We start from the raw sequence: 17,244 nt of genomic DNA, 5'->3' as shown, positions 1-17,244 counted from the left end.
CACGCTTCAATCACGAGAAAGCGTTCATTCTCTGGAGTTTTATCTGGCAGATCAGGAACATCTTCCTTGATGAACTTCTGTAGACATAACGTAGTTAAGTAGAAGAACATCTTCTGCTGCCAGCGCTTGAAATCAATCCCGGAAAATTTTCTGGGTTTTTCTGCCGGTGCCAACGCCGGTGTTCGGCTTGTCGATGCGTTGGCAGTCACCATCGGAACAGCTTGGTTTTCGCTTTCAGTCGTCATTTTTTTTTCTGTAAAAGAATGACACAAACAAACGTTTAATAAACGTTTTCAAACTGGAGTAAAAAATCACGTAGATTTTAATCTCCAACAAAACGCCACGGAGGCTTTACTCTCCAAAACGGGAGTACACAAAACCACAAAGGTTTTAGTTTGCAGAATAATAAGAATAACACAAATACAGAAATAAATATTAAATTCCTTAAGATTGTTATTCCCGTCAATACTGTTGTATTTGTGAATAATAATTCTGCAAAATATAAGTTAGCGTAATGAAACAATAATTAATTCGAGCCCACTGAATTCATAGTGTTTCCTTAAGGAATTTAATCCCCTCCTAGTACCCAAGGTAATGGATTATTTCCTCCCAGGATAGAACGAATCACACACTGGTGTAGCGGTACTTCAAACCCCAGTGTTTCAGCGAACACAAAGTTCGGTAGCAAATCACACTTACAATTGCTTTGTTTGAAGTTAAAACAATGCAGAACGAAGGAGTAGAAACTCAGAAAATCGTATGGAAATGCTAAGAGGAAGCAGTGCAATGTATAGCCAAATATATTGAGCGATTTTCAGTTTGTTTCTTGTGCGTTGTGCGTTGAGTGTTGAGTGTCTTTCTTCAACATCTGCTGCACATATATATAGCAGCCAGTGTTGAAGAAGACCAAACGTCCACCCTCCATGGTTGTTTGTGGAACAAGCATTAGCTTGTTTGTGGAGCAAGCACATTCATGTTTGTGGAGCAAGCACATTCATGGTGGGAAGAGCATTAGGCAGCTGCCAATCAATCGATTACCGTTACAAATCATGGTGGGATTATCCGTTACAAATGCGGATAATCTTACGTTAATATTTACTATTAACAAATAAATTTGGTCCAAAAAATTAATCAATCAATCGATCATTTGACCAAATGTAAATCCAAATCCAAATCCGAAGCCGAAGCCTAAGCCTAAGCCGAAGCCGAAGCCGTAGCCGTAGTCGAAGCCGAGCCAAGCGACGACGACGACGGCGCGAGGCTTGCTTTCTTCTTAACTCTTTAAGAGCTACAAGAAGAGCAATTATATATATACCCACCAAAAATCCTTTTCTCTTCCAATATGGGACAATGTCTCATTGTCAAGAGGGAGAAACTTAAAATTTTACTCAAAATTTTATTTTTCCTCCATTTCCCATTCACCCTCATTTTAAGACTATTTCATCTTAAAACAAAAAAAAAACTCAACAGAAAAATTAAACTTGGTATATGAAACTAGAGAAGCAATAATAATAGGGAAAGAAGTTAGAGGGGAGGGTTCAAGTTCTTGTTGAGTCGAAAATAATCACATGTCCATTTTACATAATATGTTCAAAATTTAAAATAAAATTAGTATATACTATCTTTTCCCAGACTTTGAGTATATTGAGATTCCAATGAATACATAGCGTGGGGAGAGTATCATTGAGGAACCATTATCATTGAGGAACCAAAAACACAAATACTCAAGATGTAATTGTTGGGTTTTAAGCTTAGTTTAGCTTAAAAGAGGGTAAATGAGAAATAAAGAGAAAAATAAAATTTTAATTTTCCCTCTTTGACAAAGGGACATTGTCCCGTATTGGAGGAGGAAGAGACTTTTGATGAGTATATATACAATTACTCTTCTTCTAGCTCTTAAAGAGTTAAGAAGAAGGCAAGTCTCGCACTGTCGTCGCTCGGCTCCGAATTTGATTGATTGATTAATTTTTTAGACCAAATTTATTTGTTAATATTAAGATTAGCGTAATATTACTTTAATCCAAATTAGCCGTTTTTGTAACGCGTTTTGATTTTCCGTTTTATTTTGCATAAATAGCCATTTACGTAATGGCCATTTTACGTGAATAGTCATAACATACATTCTGAAGAGTTGCACCTCTTCGTTTAAACTCAACATGTTGGCTATAAATAGCAGACCATTCACTCATATTTTCCTTACGAAATTTCTGAATTCTCATATTCCTTTCTACATTGTTTTCTTACAAAACAAACAACGTAAGTGTGATTTGCTGCCGCCATTTGTGTTCGTTGAAACACTGAGGTTTGAAGTATCGCTACACCAGTGTGTAATCCGTTCTATCGTGGGAGAAAATAATCCGCAACCTCTAGTACTAGGAGGGGATTAAGTTTCTTAAGGAAACACTGTGAATTCAGTGGGCTCAGATTAAATTATGTTTCTTCTACATTTCTATTTAATACGTTATTTTTCCTTCTCCAGAATTATTTTATAAATATAGTATACTAACAAGCTTAAGGAACTTAATTTTATATTCTGTATTTGTGTTATACATACTGTTCTGGAGACTAAAACCTGTGTGGTTTTCTACTCCCGTTTTGGAGATTAAAGCCTTCGTAGTTTTCTACTATATTTGTTTACTTTAACGTATATTCTATTTTGGTTTACTATCCGTTATTTGGAGATTAAAATCCTAGCGATTTTCTACTCCATTGGAGATTAAAATCTACGTGATTTTGTACTCCAGTTTTATTCGGTTTGAAGATATAAAAACTTCGCCGTATATTAAACGTTTGTTTGTGTCATTCTTTTACAGAAATGACGATTGAGAACAGAAACCAGGCTATTCCTATAGTGACTGGCAATACATCGACAAGCCGAACAACACCAGCATTGGCACCATCACCGGCATAAAAGCCCGAAAAAAAATTCGGGATTGATTTCAAGCGGTGGCAACAGAAGATGTTCTTTTACTTGACGACGTTAAGTCTACAGAAATTCATTAAGAAAGATGTTCATGTTCTTCCTGATGAAACTCCAGGTAATGAACGCTTTCTCGTGACTGAGGCGTGGAAGCATTCTGATTTTTGTGCAAGAATTACATTCTTCGTGGGCTGGAGGACGATCTGTATAACGTCTATAGTAATGCGGAGATGTCAAAAGAACTGTGGATTGCGCTTGAAAAGAAATACAAAACTAAGGATGTCGGGTTGAAGAAACTCGTTCCCGCAAAATATTTGGACTACAAAATGGTAGATACCAAGTCTGTTATTACCCAAGTCCAGGAATTGCAAGTGATTATTCACTATCTTCTTGCTGAAGGTATAAGTCGAATTAATACTTATGTTGAAAGTATTAATTATATTATTATTACTAATAGAATTTTCATTGAAGGTCTTGTCATTAATGAAGAATTCCAAGTTGCAGCGATGATTGAGAAGTTGCCTCATTTGTGGAAGGACTTCAAAAATTACTTGAAACACAAACGCAAGGAGATGTCGCTCGAAGATCTCATTGTTTGGTTGAGGATCGAAGAGGACAACAAAGTTGCTGGAAAAAAAAGGTCTTGGAAACTCAACAATAATGGGAGCAAACATTGTTGAAGATATTCCACAAAATAATAGAAAGAGGAAGAAGCCTTCTAGACCAAAAAGCAACCCAAGCAAGAAGCGGTTCAAAGGAAATTGCTACAACTGTGAAAAAGCTGGACACAAATTTGTAGATTGTCGTGCTCCAAGGAAAGACAAGAAGAAGGGTCAAGCAAACATGGTTGAAAAGTACGAGGATATTGATGACTTGTGTGCTATGCTTTCTGAATGCAATCTAGTGGGAAATCCTAAGAAATGGTGGATTGATTATGGATCTCGCCATGTTTGTGATGTTAAAGAAGCATTTGCTACTTATGCTCCCGTTGGACCCGAAGAGACGCTTTCTATGGGAAATTCTACAACGGTCAGGATTGAAGGATGTGGCAAGATATTTCTGAAAATGACTTCTGGCAAGGTGGTGACTCTGTACAACGTCCTTCATGTTTCTGAAATTAGGAAGAACTTAGTCTCTACTGCACGTCTCGTCAAGAACGGGTTTAAGTGCGTTTTTGTATCTAATAAGGTTGAAATAAGTAAGAATGAGATGTTTGTAGGAAAATGTTACCTCACTAAGGGCCTTTTCAAACTGAATGTAATGGTCGTTGAGAATAATAAAATTTCAGCTTCTCCTTACTTACTTGAGTCAAATGATTTATGGCATATACGTTTGGGACATGTCAGTTATAAAACCTTACGAAAAATGATTAATTTGGAAGTATTGCCTAAGTTTGAATGCGACAAATTGGAATGTCAAATATGTGTGGAATCTAAGTATGTTAACCATTCTTATAAGTTAGTTGAAAGGAATTCAAATCCTTTAGACTTAATTCACACAGATATTTGCGACATGAAGGCAATACCATCTCGCGGTGAAAAAAAGTATTTCATAACTTTTATTGACGATAATACTCGATATTGCTATGTTTACTTACTTAATAGTAAAGATGAAGCAATAGATGCATCCAAGCAATACAAAAATAAAGTTGAAACGCAACTTAACAAGAAAATCAAAATGATAAGAAGTGATAGGGGTGGTGAATACGAATCTCCTTTTGAAAAAATATGTTTAGAATATGGAATTATTCATCAAACAATGGCCCCTTATACGCCCCAATCCAATGAGATTGTGAAAAGAAAGAATCGTTCATTAAAGGAGATGATGAACGCCTTGTTGATAAGTTCTGGTTTGCCACAGAACTTGTGGGGGGAAGCTATTCTTACGGCTAACCGTATACTAAATCGAGTACCCCATAGCAAAACACAATCCATTCCATATGAAAAATGAAAAGGAAGGAAGCCCAGCTTGAATTATCTTAAAGTGTGGGGGTGATTGGCAAAAGTACAAGCTCATAACCCTAAAAGGGTAAAGATAGGACCGAAAACTGTTGATTGTGTTTTCATAGGATATGCGACCAATAGTAAAGCATATCGATTTCTGGTTCATAAATCAGAAAATCCCGACATTCATAATAATATGGTTATAGAATCAGATATTGTTGAGTTCTTCGAAAATATATATCCGTATAAAAAGGAATGTAAGTCGATTGGTGAAGGATCTAAACGACCTCGAAAAGAAACAAAAGAAAGTACGTCTAATCAGGATTATCCAAGACGTAGTAAACGTCAAGGAACGTCTACTTTATTTGGACCAGATTCTGTAACTTTCTTATTGGAAAATGAGCCTCGAACATTTAAAGAAGATATGTCTTCTTCGGAATCATTATTTTGGAAAGAGGCAGTCAGTCGTGAAATAGAATCCATATTGAACAACCATACATGGGAATTATTTGATCTTCCTCCTGGAAATAAACCGTTGAGTTCTAAATAGTGTTTTAAGAGGAAGATGAAATATGATGGCACTATTGATAAACATAAGGCAAGACTTGTGGTCAAAGAGTATAGACAACGAGAAGGTCTTGACTATTTTAATACTTACTCTCTAGTTACAAGAATTACGTCCATACGAATATTAGTAGCATTAGTTACGGTTTATGGTCTTAAAATTCATCAAATGGACGTTAAGACAGCCTTCTTAAATGGATATTTGGAGGAAGAAATCTACATGGAACAACCTGAAGAGTTTGTAGTTCCAGGTAAAGAAAATAAGGTATGTAGACTTGTTAAGTCCCTTTATGGACTAAAACAAGCACCCAAACAATGGCATGCGAATTTTGACCAAACAATGTTGTCAAATGGTTTTAAGATAAATGAATGTGATAAATTTGTGTACATTAATAATGTTCCAAATTACATAGTCATTGTTTGCTTATATGTGGATGATATGCTGATAATGAGTAATGACATTGCCAACATAAATACATCTAAGCGTATGCTAACTAGCAAGTTTGATATGAAGGACCTGGGAGTTGCTGATTTAATTCTGGATATTAAGATCCATAAGACTCCTCAAGGTCTGGCATTGTCATAAACTCATAATATTAAAACAGTACTTGAAAAATTCAAGCACTTAGATTTTAAAGTTGCAAATATTCCAATTCACATGAATCTTGCACTAGCAAAGAACAAAGGTCAAAGCATATCATAATTGGATTATGCTCGTGTGTTGGGATGTTTAGTGTATTTCATGAACTGTACACGACCAGATATAGCTTGTGCTATAAGTAAATTGAGCCGATACCCGAGTAATCCAGGTCAATCTCATTGGATCACAATGAAACGAGTTTTAGAATATTTAGAACATACCCGGGACTTTGCTTTGCACTACAGTAAATATCCTGCGGTGATTGAGGGATACTGTGATACAAATTGGATCACCGGTTCAACTGATTCTAAGTCCACAAGTGGATATGTATTCACTATTGGTGGAGGAGCGGTATCTTTGAAGTCGTCCAAACAAACTTATATTGTCCGCTCTACAATGGAGGTTGAGTTTATAGCCTTAGATAAAGCTGAATGGCTCCAAAACTTGGAAGATATTCCATTTTGGCCCAAACCGTTGGCCCCAATATGTATACATTGCGATAGTCAAGCGACAATTAGAAGGGTTGGGAGCGTTATGTATAACGATAAATCTCGTCATACACGACGAAGACTCAAAAACCGTTAGGCAATTACTCTCTAGAGGAATTATTATGATTGACTACGTAAAGTCAAGCGATAATGTGTCGGATCTACTTACGAAAGGCCTAACTAGAGAGGTAGTTGAGAAATCATCGAGGGGAATGGGACTATGGTCGAGGACAAGTCATCGTTGCGGTAACTCTACCTAGAAGACTGAAGATCCCGAGATCTAGGTTCAAGGAGATCAAACAAAGTCATTAATGACGATTCAACATTATCAACTAAAATTTTGGTCCATTCTCGTGACGAGACAATGTTCAGTACCAAGGATTAAACATTAAGGCTTTTTAATGGTTTCTAAATTTGATACGGGGTATATCAAATAGTGTATCTACGGGATGCCATATTTAAGAATCACCTATGTAAGTGTGAAGTGTTAGCCTCTTCAAGGGGAATTTTGTAAGGCCAGTTCTCTACGCACTTATGAAACTAGGCGGTGTTCATGGCTGAAACAAACACAACAATGAGAACCAAATACGGTTAAGGGTTGATTGTGTGACTTTTGGTTGTCTAGGTATACACCAAAGTTCGACGGTTCAAAGATATCAAATCTACTGATTGACCGAGTATATCCGACATAAGTTCACTACGGAAAGTTCAAAGGGAAACCTACTTATCCAGATGCAATTAATCCTTGCTTGTGAATCACACAGTTTTTCCATGCATATTTCCATAATATAGCCATTCAGATTCAAGGTCGTGTTTGTTGGGTTTTAAGCTTAGTTTTGCTTAAAAGAGGGTGAATGGGAAATGGAGAGAAAAATAAAAATTTGATTTTCCCTCCTTGACAAAGGAACATTGTCCCATATTGGAGGAGGAAAAGACTTTTGATGGGTATATATACAATTGCTCTTCTTCTAGCTCTTAAAGAGTTAAGAAGAAGGCAAGCCTCGCGCCGTTGTCGTCGCTCGACTCGGCTTCGGCTTCGGCTTCAGATTTAGTCAAATGATTGATTGATTAATTTTCTGGACCAAATTTATTTGTTAATATAAAGAACGTAATATTATTTTAATCAAAATTAGTCATTTTTGTAACAGTAAATTAATTTTCCTACGCGTTTTGATTTCCCATTCTATTTTGAGTAAATAGCCATTTACATAATGGCCATTTTACGTGAACAGCCATAACAAAGAGTTACACCTCTTCATTTAAACTCAACATGTTGGATATAAATAGCAGATCATTCCCTCAGATTTTTCCTTACGAAAATTTTGAATTCTCCCCTTTCTTTCTACATTGTTTTCTTACAAAACAAACAACGTAAGTGTGATTTGCTGCCGCTATTTGTATTCGTTGAAACACTGGGGTTTGAAGTACCGTTATACCAGTGTGTAATCCGTTCTATCCTGGGAGGAAATAATCCACAACCTCGGGTATTATGAGGGGATTGAGTTCCTTAAGGAAGCACTGTGAATTTAGCAGGATCAGATTAAATTCTGTTTATTCTACATTTCTGTTTATACGTTATTTTTTCTTCTCCAAAATTATTTTACAAATACAATATACTAATCGTCATTAATATGTTTGTAAGGCAACATTAATTAATAATGTTAAAAATGAGGCAACCAAACTTTTTGGGAATCCTACGGGAATATACCAAAGAAAGACGTTATTTACCAACAACTAGCCATTTTAGTCATGCTATCAAAGATAGCAAAAAAAAACTACCAATGATATACAACATTCAAAAAATATAAGCAAAAAAAGTTTTTTTTCCAATGGGTATTGTTGCGATTCATTTAAAACATATAGATGTGTCAATATACAAAATTTGACGAGTTAGACTAGTTTGGAGTCAAAATTCATTACCAATAATATAAAATATTTTTTAAAAATGTGGCAAAAAAGGATTTTTTTTCAATGGGTATGGTTGAAATTCATTGAAAACATATAAATGAGGCAATATACAAAATTTGAGCAAGATTAAAGATGATTTGGACTGGTTTGGTATCAAAATTCGTAGTCAAAATTGAGTTTAAAAGATTCTTATGCGACACATATATCAAACATGTATCACGTATGTATCTTTCACACAGGTATACATGGATATACATGCATGTGTTACACATTTGATATACATGTGATACATATGTGATACACATATCATTTTTTTACATGCTCATCTTTTACTTCTAATTTTCAATTCAGGCTACCTCAAACCCACCAAATCATCCTAATATTGAGATTCAAACTCCTTAAGATGTACTCAATCTATGCTAATAACACTCACTCAAAACAAAGCAAAGATATTTTTTGGGCTACAAATAAATAATTGACTAATATTGGTAGTGTTTGGCTAATGTTAGTAATATTTTATGAATTGATCAATTTTTGTAATAAGCTACTTATTGGCGGAGCTGGTAGTTTCCCAAACTTTTTTGTGACATACCCTAGAAGGAGGAAATCGGCCTTCATAATTTTTTACAATGTTAAAATTAAGAAAGTGCCATTTTTAAATCTCTTATGTGTAAAAATAAATCTCCCATGTATAAAAAAAAGATGAGGTCATAAAACTAAAATCAAATTTATAATGACCCATAAAACTATTTGACCCAAGCAGTTATTGACGTATTTAGCTCCTCCAAAATTCATATTATTGTTTGCATAAATTAGTGAATATCGTTCGATCGAACATAAAAACATATATGTAAAGTAATCATTAGTCATGTTGCGAGGGGCAGAGCTAGGTCAACGGAAGGGGTTCAACCAAACCTTTTTCGCCTGAAAATTATATTGTATATATATAACGCCGTAACCTTTTTCCATATATATATATATATATATATATATATATATATATATATATATATATATATATATAATATCATTTTTTACCCTTCCTTCTCTGTATGTTATTCTCCCCCTAAACTTAAACAAAAAATGAAAACATAACATGAAATAAACTAAAGAATCAAAGCAAATACCGTCTATAATTAATATTAGAAAAATTAACCTAAATAGTCTCATACCTAACCACTTAAACTAAAAATAACCGGTAGAGACATATATGCATAAGTCATGTATTATATATGTATAATTGTGTATAATCAATATATAAATTATGTATATGATCAGAAAAAGTAAACAATGAATATTACCGGCTATTTGTGTAAAGAAGTATCCAGGTCCATACCCGTTACCCGTTTGTTCCACAAAAATCCCGTAATTTCTCGTTCGATGCCCTTGATAGTACTAGACTACTACTAGTAGTAGTATATACTGTTGTAACCAACGCAATTCTCAAAGTCAAAACTCCAAATTGGCTATGGCGGAAACCACAACAACAATCTCCAGCGACTCAATTCCGAACCCAGATGCCGGAAAAGATGAAAAACCCAACAATAACCCAATTTTCTCATTGCTCTGCAGTTTCCTTCAGCTCTTCAAACCGCCACTACCCAATAAGAAGAAGATAGAACCCACTGCTACTATTTCAGAGGCCAAACCAACTGAAGTTTCAGGTGAAGAGGAAAAACAGCCTTCTATAGTGAAGTTTCCACGTCAGGAGTTGCCTTCTTTGAAGCTCGAATCAGAAGGGGCTGAACCCGATACTAACCCCGTCGTTTTGTGGCAGGTATTCCACCATTTGGTTTCTGTACAACTTGCAAGAATTTATACAAATTATTTTGTAAACCCTATCTAGTTCTGAGAAACTGTTCTTTGCATATGTGAGCTTTGGATGTTTGACTGATTGTTGGAGTATATCCTTGACTTATTCAATGGTTGGGCTATAAAATGAGTGTAATTAACATTGTAAGAATAATATGCAAAAGCAGGTCTCGATTAAGTGGTATGTAGAATTCGTGTATAGTTAAGGTCAACTATAGTTGTAAAATGTTTCGAACAACAACTTTTTTTTTGGGGTTAAATGAACACTGTTGTAAGGAAGGATGAATAGCACCCAAGGGTGTGGCCTAATGGTCGATGAAGTGGGTGCAAACGTTTGAGACCGGAGTTCAACTCCCAACAAAGACAAAACACACTATGTGACATTTGTCTAAGCCTTGGTGGCAGAGTTACTCGGTATATGTGATGGCAGAGGCAGAAGCTACTAGGTGGAATGCTGGCTTTATTACCACTGTTATAAAAAATAAAAAATAAAAGGTAGGATGAATAATGATGTAAGGTAAATACCCTTATCAAAAAAAAAAATGATGTAAGGTAAATAGTTCATTTTCCCTTTTTTCTTCTTCGTATAGTTGAAAGAGGTTGAAGGGGAGCCTTGGAGCAACGTAAAGTTGTTTCCGTGTGACCTCTAGGTCACGGGTTCGAGCCACGAAAACAACCACTGATGCGCGGGATGCCTTGTGCACTGGGCTGTCCTTTTGTAAGGTTGAAAGAGGCTGATCGGGCATTTGAAGTCAATAGGAGTAGAGTACCATTGCCAACATTACTTATTTTGTGACAATTGACATGGTCTTAGAATAGATATATATTCTTATTAAGTCTTTCAACTGTATATTCAAAATTTGAATCTGAAGGAAGTGGTACTCCCGCACCATCTACCCATAAGGTGCCCATGTATCTGGCTAGCTTGCCCTTACGAGCAGAGTCATTTGTACTGTGGATGGAATTTTTGCCTTCGCCGGGAATTTAGGTGGAGATATTGGCATTCTTTGCTCACTGGAAAATCCTTGTGTAACTGAAACTACAATTTGATTCTTTACCTTGTTCTGGGTATTCCACTCTTTGTGCTTTGAGTCTGTTATTGAATATGTTCAAATGTCTGAGCAGACGAACTTGTGCATTTGTAATACCATGCCTTCTATGGAGCTTTTGCTACTAGCACCTCACCTATTTTGTTTTGGTTTTGAGGATATCATACCAAAGAAAATTTGTGGTAAGATGAACTTTTTAAAAGCTTATGTAGTGGCATTCCATGCTATTTAATCAGGTACGATGATTATTTTCCATGATACTCTACTTTCACTTCTCAGTTATGGAGAATGTTATGAGACACCTCTTCTCACAAAACCAATAGTTTTGATTTGGTACTAGCACTGGCCTATGTAACATTGTTTTTTAAGAGATTGTGTCAAAGAGAAAGCGCTGAGGACAAAATATGAATTCCTATAAATATAATCAGACTAGCCTTCATAATTTGAGACCTGTTAGGAAATATTTATTGTATTAGGAAATATTTATTGTATATTATGTTTACAGTAGTAGCAGTTTATATTCTCCACCGTTAAGCACCTTTTTTTTGTGTGGATAAAGCTCCACAGTTAAGCACCTTTTAAGTGCAGTGTACATTCTCTGGACTAGAAAGAAAAGAGAACATTGTAATCGCTGAGGTCCATAAGTACCTCAACTGAGTAATTTGCTACTTTTCATTGTTTTCATTGAAAAATAAAAAGAAAGGTAGTGCTGATATATGTTATAGAACACTAGCTATATAATAAAGAAAGAGATAAATAAATCTGAACCACTGTGAATAGTAAGACTGATGTGAACCATACATGGGAATAATAGTAAGACTATTGTCAACTGTATGTTATATGTTCTAAAACATTAGCTGTATAAATTTGAAAGAGGTGAATAATCATGTCTTCAACAAGTAAAATGTTGTGCCCCTATACATCTCAAGATTTTGCTTCTTTCCTGAACTGCTGCCTTTTCTTATTCTCCTGCCTGAATTTTCTGCACTATATCTGAACTCAGGTTTATGCTATCGGAGGGTTCTTTATTTTAAGGTGGGCATGGACAAGATGGAATGAACGTCGTGGAAATGGGAGGCCATCCAATGACGAACCTCCTCCCAGTCAAGACTAGACTTTGACACTTGTGTTGCAACAAGTTAGACGGGAGAAAAAGAAGAATGATACTTGTGGAGATAGGTTTATGTGAGCCTTGTAAAGTATCAAAGTCACAGTTGTGGGTTTTACAATATTAACTGTAAAAACCTGAATCAAGCTACATCAATGGTCTGGTCAGCATTTTATGCAACCTGTTTTGGCTATTTTTGATAATTCTTCAATTGCTAAAGTGAGGCCAGGATTTGTATATGAGTAGTTGGAAGCTCGTATATCCATTTAGCTTGATAAGTGTTTCTTATGAAAAAAATAGTGCTCTTGAGCACATGATATTGGGAGAGCGGAAGGATTACTCTTATCATCTTGTCCATGGTAAGTAGCTCAGATTGCAGCTCGAGTAACAAAGTTCGAATATCTTGAAGTTAATTTGTTAATTGCCTTCAAATACATGAGATGTTTTTTTTTTTTTTGAAAAGGTAACATATTTGTATATTCATATAAGGACTTCATTAAAATTGTGAAGTCACCCATAATTACAATGTAAGTGCCCATACAAAACTACACAAAAAGGCTATTTTCTGCCTTGTTCTATTACAATGAGTCTAAGGCATCTAAAATGGATACACTATCCTTCAAAAGTTTTTCTTTACACCAGAAATTAAAAAGAGCTAAACATTTCATCTTTATCTTCTGAATATTGTTGGATTTCTCTTCAAAGCATCTTTGGTTTCTCTCTTCCCAGACTGTCCATCATATACAAGTTGGGACAATTCTCCATCTCTCTTTGTCTCTCGAAAGTGAGTCCTCTTTATTCCAGCTAGCTAGAAAATCAAGGATTCTTTCCGGCATTGCCCATGGAATTCCCCTTAGACCGATAAAAATCCTCCATATCTGTATAGTGAAGCTGCAATGCAAAAAGAGATGACTAATTGTCTCTGCCTTCTCACCACATAAGTAACACTTAGAGCACATCTGGAATCCTCTTCTTGTTAGGTTGTCATGTGTTAGGACTGCTTCTTTAGCTAATAGCCAAGTAAAATAAGCAACCTTGTATGGAACTTTAACTTTCCATATCATCTTCCATGGCCAGCATCCAATCTGATTGTTGGTTAGATTGTATTCCTTGTAGGCAGTCTTTACTGAGTACTTCCCCTGTTCATTCCCTTGCCATATGATAAGATCTTGGCTAGCACTGGTACCACTGAACTGTTCCAAGGTCCTATAGAATTCAATTACTCTATCGATCTCCCAATCATTTAGCATTCTTCTGAAGGTGAGGTCCCACCCCTGAGCTGCCCATACCTCTTCTATAGTTGCTTTTTTTTTTGTTGTTGATTCAAATCATGGATGTCAAGGAATAGCCCCTTCAAGGTTTCTTGTCCTAGCCAATTGTCATACCATAGTGATATTTTGCTACCATCGCCTACTTTGAACTTTGACTTGTTGATCATTTTTGGCCATAAGTTTCTGATTGATCTCCACAAACTGACTCCATATGGATTTCTCATTGGCTTGGATGTCCAGTTCCCTTCCTTTCCATATTTCTCCCTAATGACCTCTGACCACAAGGTTTGTTCTTCTGCTGCAGTTTCCATAGCCACTTCATCATCAAACTTTGGTTCTGCACTCTCAGGTTCTTTATTCCCAATCCCCCTGCCTTTTTGCTGATTGTCAGATCATTCCATCTAACCAGATGGAACTTCTTCTTTTCACTATTACCTTTCCACAAGAATTTCCTTCTTAAAGCATCAATTCTCTTTACTACATAAGCTGGAATTGGGAGCAGAGACATTATATATGTAGGTACAACATCAAGGACTGAATTGATCAAAACTAGTCTACCCCCCATGGATAAGTATTTATTCTTCCAGTTTGCTAGTTTCTTCTCACATTTTTCCAGCACAGTATTTCATATACCTTTAGACTTGCTTTTTGCACCCAAAGACATCCCCAAGTATACAGTAGGAAGTTCCCCTACTCTTTCCCCCAGAATGTTAGCCACACTTTGTATTTCCAGCACCTCATTAACAGGGTAGATGTAGCTTTTCTGCCAGTTAATGTGAATATCAGAGATTGCTTCAAAAAGAATGAAAATCACCCTAAGTACCTTTACTTGTTCTCTTTTAGCTTCACAGAACACTAAGGTATCATCCGCATACTGTAGGTGTGATATTCTCTTGTGACTATCAGCCTTGCTACTCACTTTAAAGCCTTTTATCCAGTCCTTTGTTTGAGCTACTTTTAGCATGTCATTCAATCCTTCCATGGCAATAAAGAACAGAAAAGGGGAGAGAGGATCCTCTTGTCTAAGCCCCCTTTGAGAAGGAAAGAAACCAGCTGGTGCTCCATTGATCAATATTGAGTAACTTACTGTAGAGATGCAGAATTTTAACATCTGATCCACTTTTCTCCAAAGCCCATCCTTCCTAGTATGTCAAGAAGGTATTTCCAATTCAAAAGTCATATGCTTTCTCAATGTCCAGCTTACATAGTATCCCAGGCTCTTTAGTTGATTTCCTTGTGTCAATGCACTCATTAGCTATTAGGACTGCATCCATGATCTGTCTGCCTTTAATGAATGCCATCTGTTGGGAGTCCACCAGCTTGCTGATCACCTTTTTGAGTCTCTCAGTTAGTAACTTGGAGATGATCTTGTATATACTACCTATCAAGCTGATAGGCCTAAAGTCTCTTAACTCTTTGGCTCCCACCTTCTTAGGAATCAAAGCCACAAAAGTGGCATTTATACTCGTTTCAAAGACTCCTTGGCTGTGGAAATTCTGTATTGCTGCTACTACATCTTCCCTGACCACACTCCAACACTTGCTAAAAAAAGCCATTGAAAAACCATCTGGTCCAGGTGCTTTGTCACTTGCACATGCCCTGACACTATCCCAGATTTCCTGTTCTCCAAAGGAGTTCTGCAACATTGAATTGTCCTCTGGTGAAATCATTGGTTGATTCCTGCTTGATTCTGTTGGTCTCCACTCCTCTTCTTCAGTGTATATGTTTTTGTAAAATCTGATTATCTCCCTCTTGATATCTTCCGGGCTCTGGAAGGTCTCTCCCTCTACAATCAATTGGTCTATGTGGTTATATCTTCTGTGGGCATTTGCTGTTCTATGAAAAATATGGTATTCCTATCTCATTCTTTAAGCCATAGGGCTTTGGATCTCTGCCTCCATGCTATTTCCTCACGGTTAGAAATATCTTCAAGTTCCACGGACAATGATGCTTTTGTGAAGATTTCTTCATCAGGCAGGCTTCTTTGCCTTGTACTTCCTCCATTTCTGCTAGTTGATTGAGGATGCTTGTTTTCTGCCTAACTAGATTGCCTTCAATTGTTTTACTCCAATCTTTAAGCTTTGCTTTTAGTGCTTTTAGTTTATAGGCTAGAATGAAGTCTGGTCTTCCTTGACAGGTGAAGGATTTCCACAATTCCTCAATTTTGTCTATGAACCCTTCAGTTTGTAGCCACCAGTTCTCGAACTTAAAGTAAGACTTAGTTGGTTCCCAAGAGCCTGATTGAAGCATTATTGGGGAATGGTCTGAGTTCACTTTCTGCACTAATTGTTGCTTTATGTTACTGAAGTTGTCATTCCAATGAAAATAAGAATCTGTCCAGTCTAGCTGCTGCCACATGCCTATCTCCTTTCCTCCATGTATAATCCCCCATTCTAGTTGAATATCTACCAACTCCATGTTTTCAATGAAATTAGAGAAATTCATCATTGCCATTGAAGTTCTGGAGCAATTTTTCTTTTCTGATGTATACCTCACAGTGTTGAAATCCCCACAAACTACCCAAGGCCCCTCAAAAAGACCTCTTACCCCTGCCAGTTCCCACCAGACTTCCTCCCTCTTATATCTATCATTTGGAGCATACACCCCCGATAGATGCCATGAATACTCCTGAATCTTTCCTGAGAAATTGCAAGTGATAGTGTAGGCTCCAATGTAACCCACCTCTCCCTCCCAAACTCTACCATCCCACATTATTATAATTCCCCCTCTGGTCCCACTAGCCTCTAACTGGGCAAATTTCACCCATCTGCTGTCCCACAACTCCTTCACTAACTCCCTGATATCCCCCTCTAACTTTGATTCTTGAAGGCATGCAATCCCTGCTTTCCAACTAAGTAACAAGCTTTTAATCAGTCTCATTTTCATAACTCTATTCAACCCCCTAACATTCCATGATAAGATGTTGACAATCATTAAAATTAATCAATGTGGATCCCCCTACTTCTAGTCCCATTGCTTTTGAAATTACTGCCAATTTCCAAAGCTTTTATCTCCTTTGCTCCCTTTTTCTTTGATGTCTGTAGAATCTGTGATACTGCTTTCCCTTTGTTGGCCTGCCTTCTGCTGTCTATTTTTGTAAACAGCTCCAGTGCTTCTCGCTCACATCCACTGAAGTTCACCCCAAATTCCTTGCTCAATTTTATAATGTTCTGATGTACCCAAATTGATACTTCGAACTCCAAATCTTCATCTTCCTCTAAGACGTGCTGGTTGAGGGGTTCTGCTTCTTCAATTACCCATTCCATGGGCTTGTCAATTTATGTTGCATGCATTTGCAGATTGTCATAGTTTTCCGAGTTTTCATTCTCATTGTCATTATCCGAAACAATTGTATTGGCTTTCTCCACTAGCTGTCTTTCTTGTTGCCTTCCTTCTTCTCCTTCCTCTTCTTTCTTTTCTTTCTCTTCTTCTTCTTCTTCTTCTCATCGTGGCTGGTATTTTGTTTCTGGGTTTCCTTCGCCAGAGAAGTGCTCTATTTTTTTGTTGAGATAGCCACTATGTAGCGCTGTTATTTCGTCTC

At 36.6% G+C, this 17,244-nt stretch overlaps 1 protein-coding gene and 1 long non-coding RNA gene across 2 annotated transcripts; one reads left to right on the top strand and one right to left on the bottom strand.

Moving 5' to 3' along the window:
- The first annotated feature begins 9,899 nt into the window (after window positions 1–9,899).
- On the top strand, window positions 9,900–12,669 carry LOC107787934 (uncharacterized). Its single transcript, XR_012698168.1, has 2 exons — window positions 9,900–10,240; window positions 12,328–12,669. It is a non-coding gene; the product is annotated as an uncharacterized LOC107787934 (long non-coding RNA).
- A 1,254-nt stretch (window positions 12,670–13,923) lies between these two features.
- On the bottom strand, window positions 13,924–14,814 carry LOC107787931 (uncharacterized). Its single transcript, XM_016609551.2, has 3 exons — window positions 14,527–14,814; window positions 14,337–14,466; window positions 13,924–14,189 (listed from the first exon to the last, which is right to left on the bottom strand). Exons 1-3 carry the CDS (start codon window positions 14,812–14,814, stop codon window positions 13,924–13,926), a joined length of 684 nt encoding a protein of 227 aa, XP_016465037.2.
- Between the last annotated feature and the right edge of the window lie 2,430 nt (window positions 14,815–17,244).

The sequence above is a fragment of the Nicotiana tabacum genome, chromosome 13 (genome assembly GCF_000715075.1).
Source record: "Nicotiana tabacum cultivar K326 chromosome 13, ASM71507v2, whole genome shotgun sequence".
Taxonomy (NCBI): Eukaryota; Viridiplantae; Streptophyta; class Magnoliopsida; order Solanales; family Solanaceae; genus Nicotiana; species Nicotiana tabacum.
The sequence above is the reverse complement of the archived record's forward strand: the minus strand, read 5'-3'. Positions and strand labels throughout refer to the sequence as shown.

Coding starts and splice junctions, on each gene's coding strand:
- LOC107787931 (XM_016609551.2), bottom strand. CDS start 14,814: ATGTTAAAATTCTGCATCTCTACAGTAAGTTACTCAATATTGATCAAT. Junction 14,467..14,526: donor CTAAAAGAGAACAAGTAAAG/GTACTTAGGGTG, acceptor ATTAACTGGCAG/AAAAGCTACATCTACCCTGT. Junction 14,190..14,336: donor TGCAAAAAGCAAGTCTAAAG/GTATATGAAATA, acceptor TCCCAATTCCAG/CTTATGTAGTAAAGAGAATT.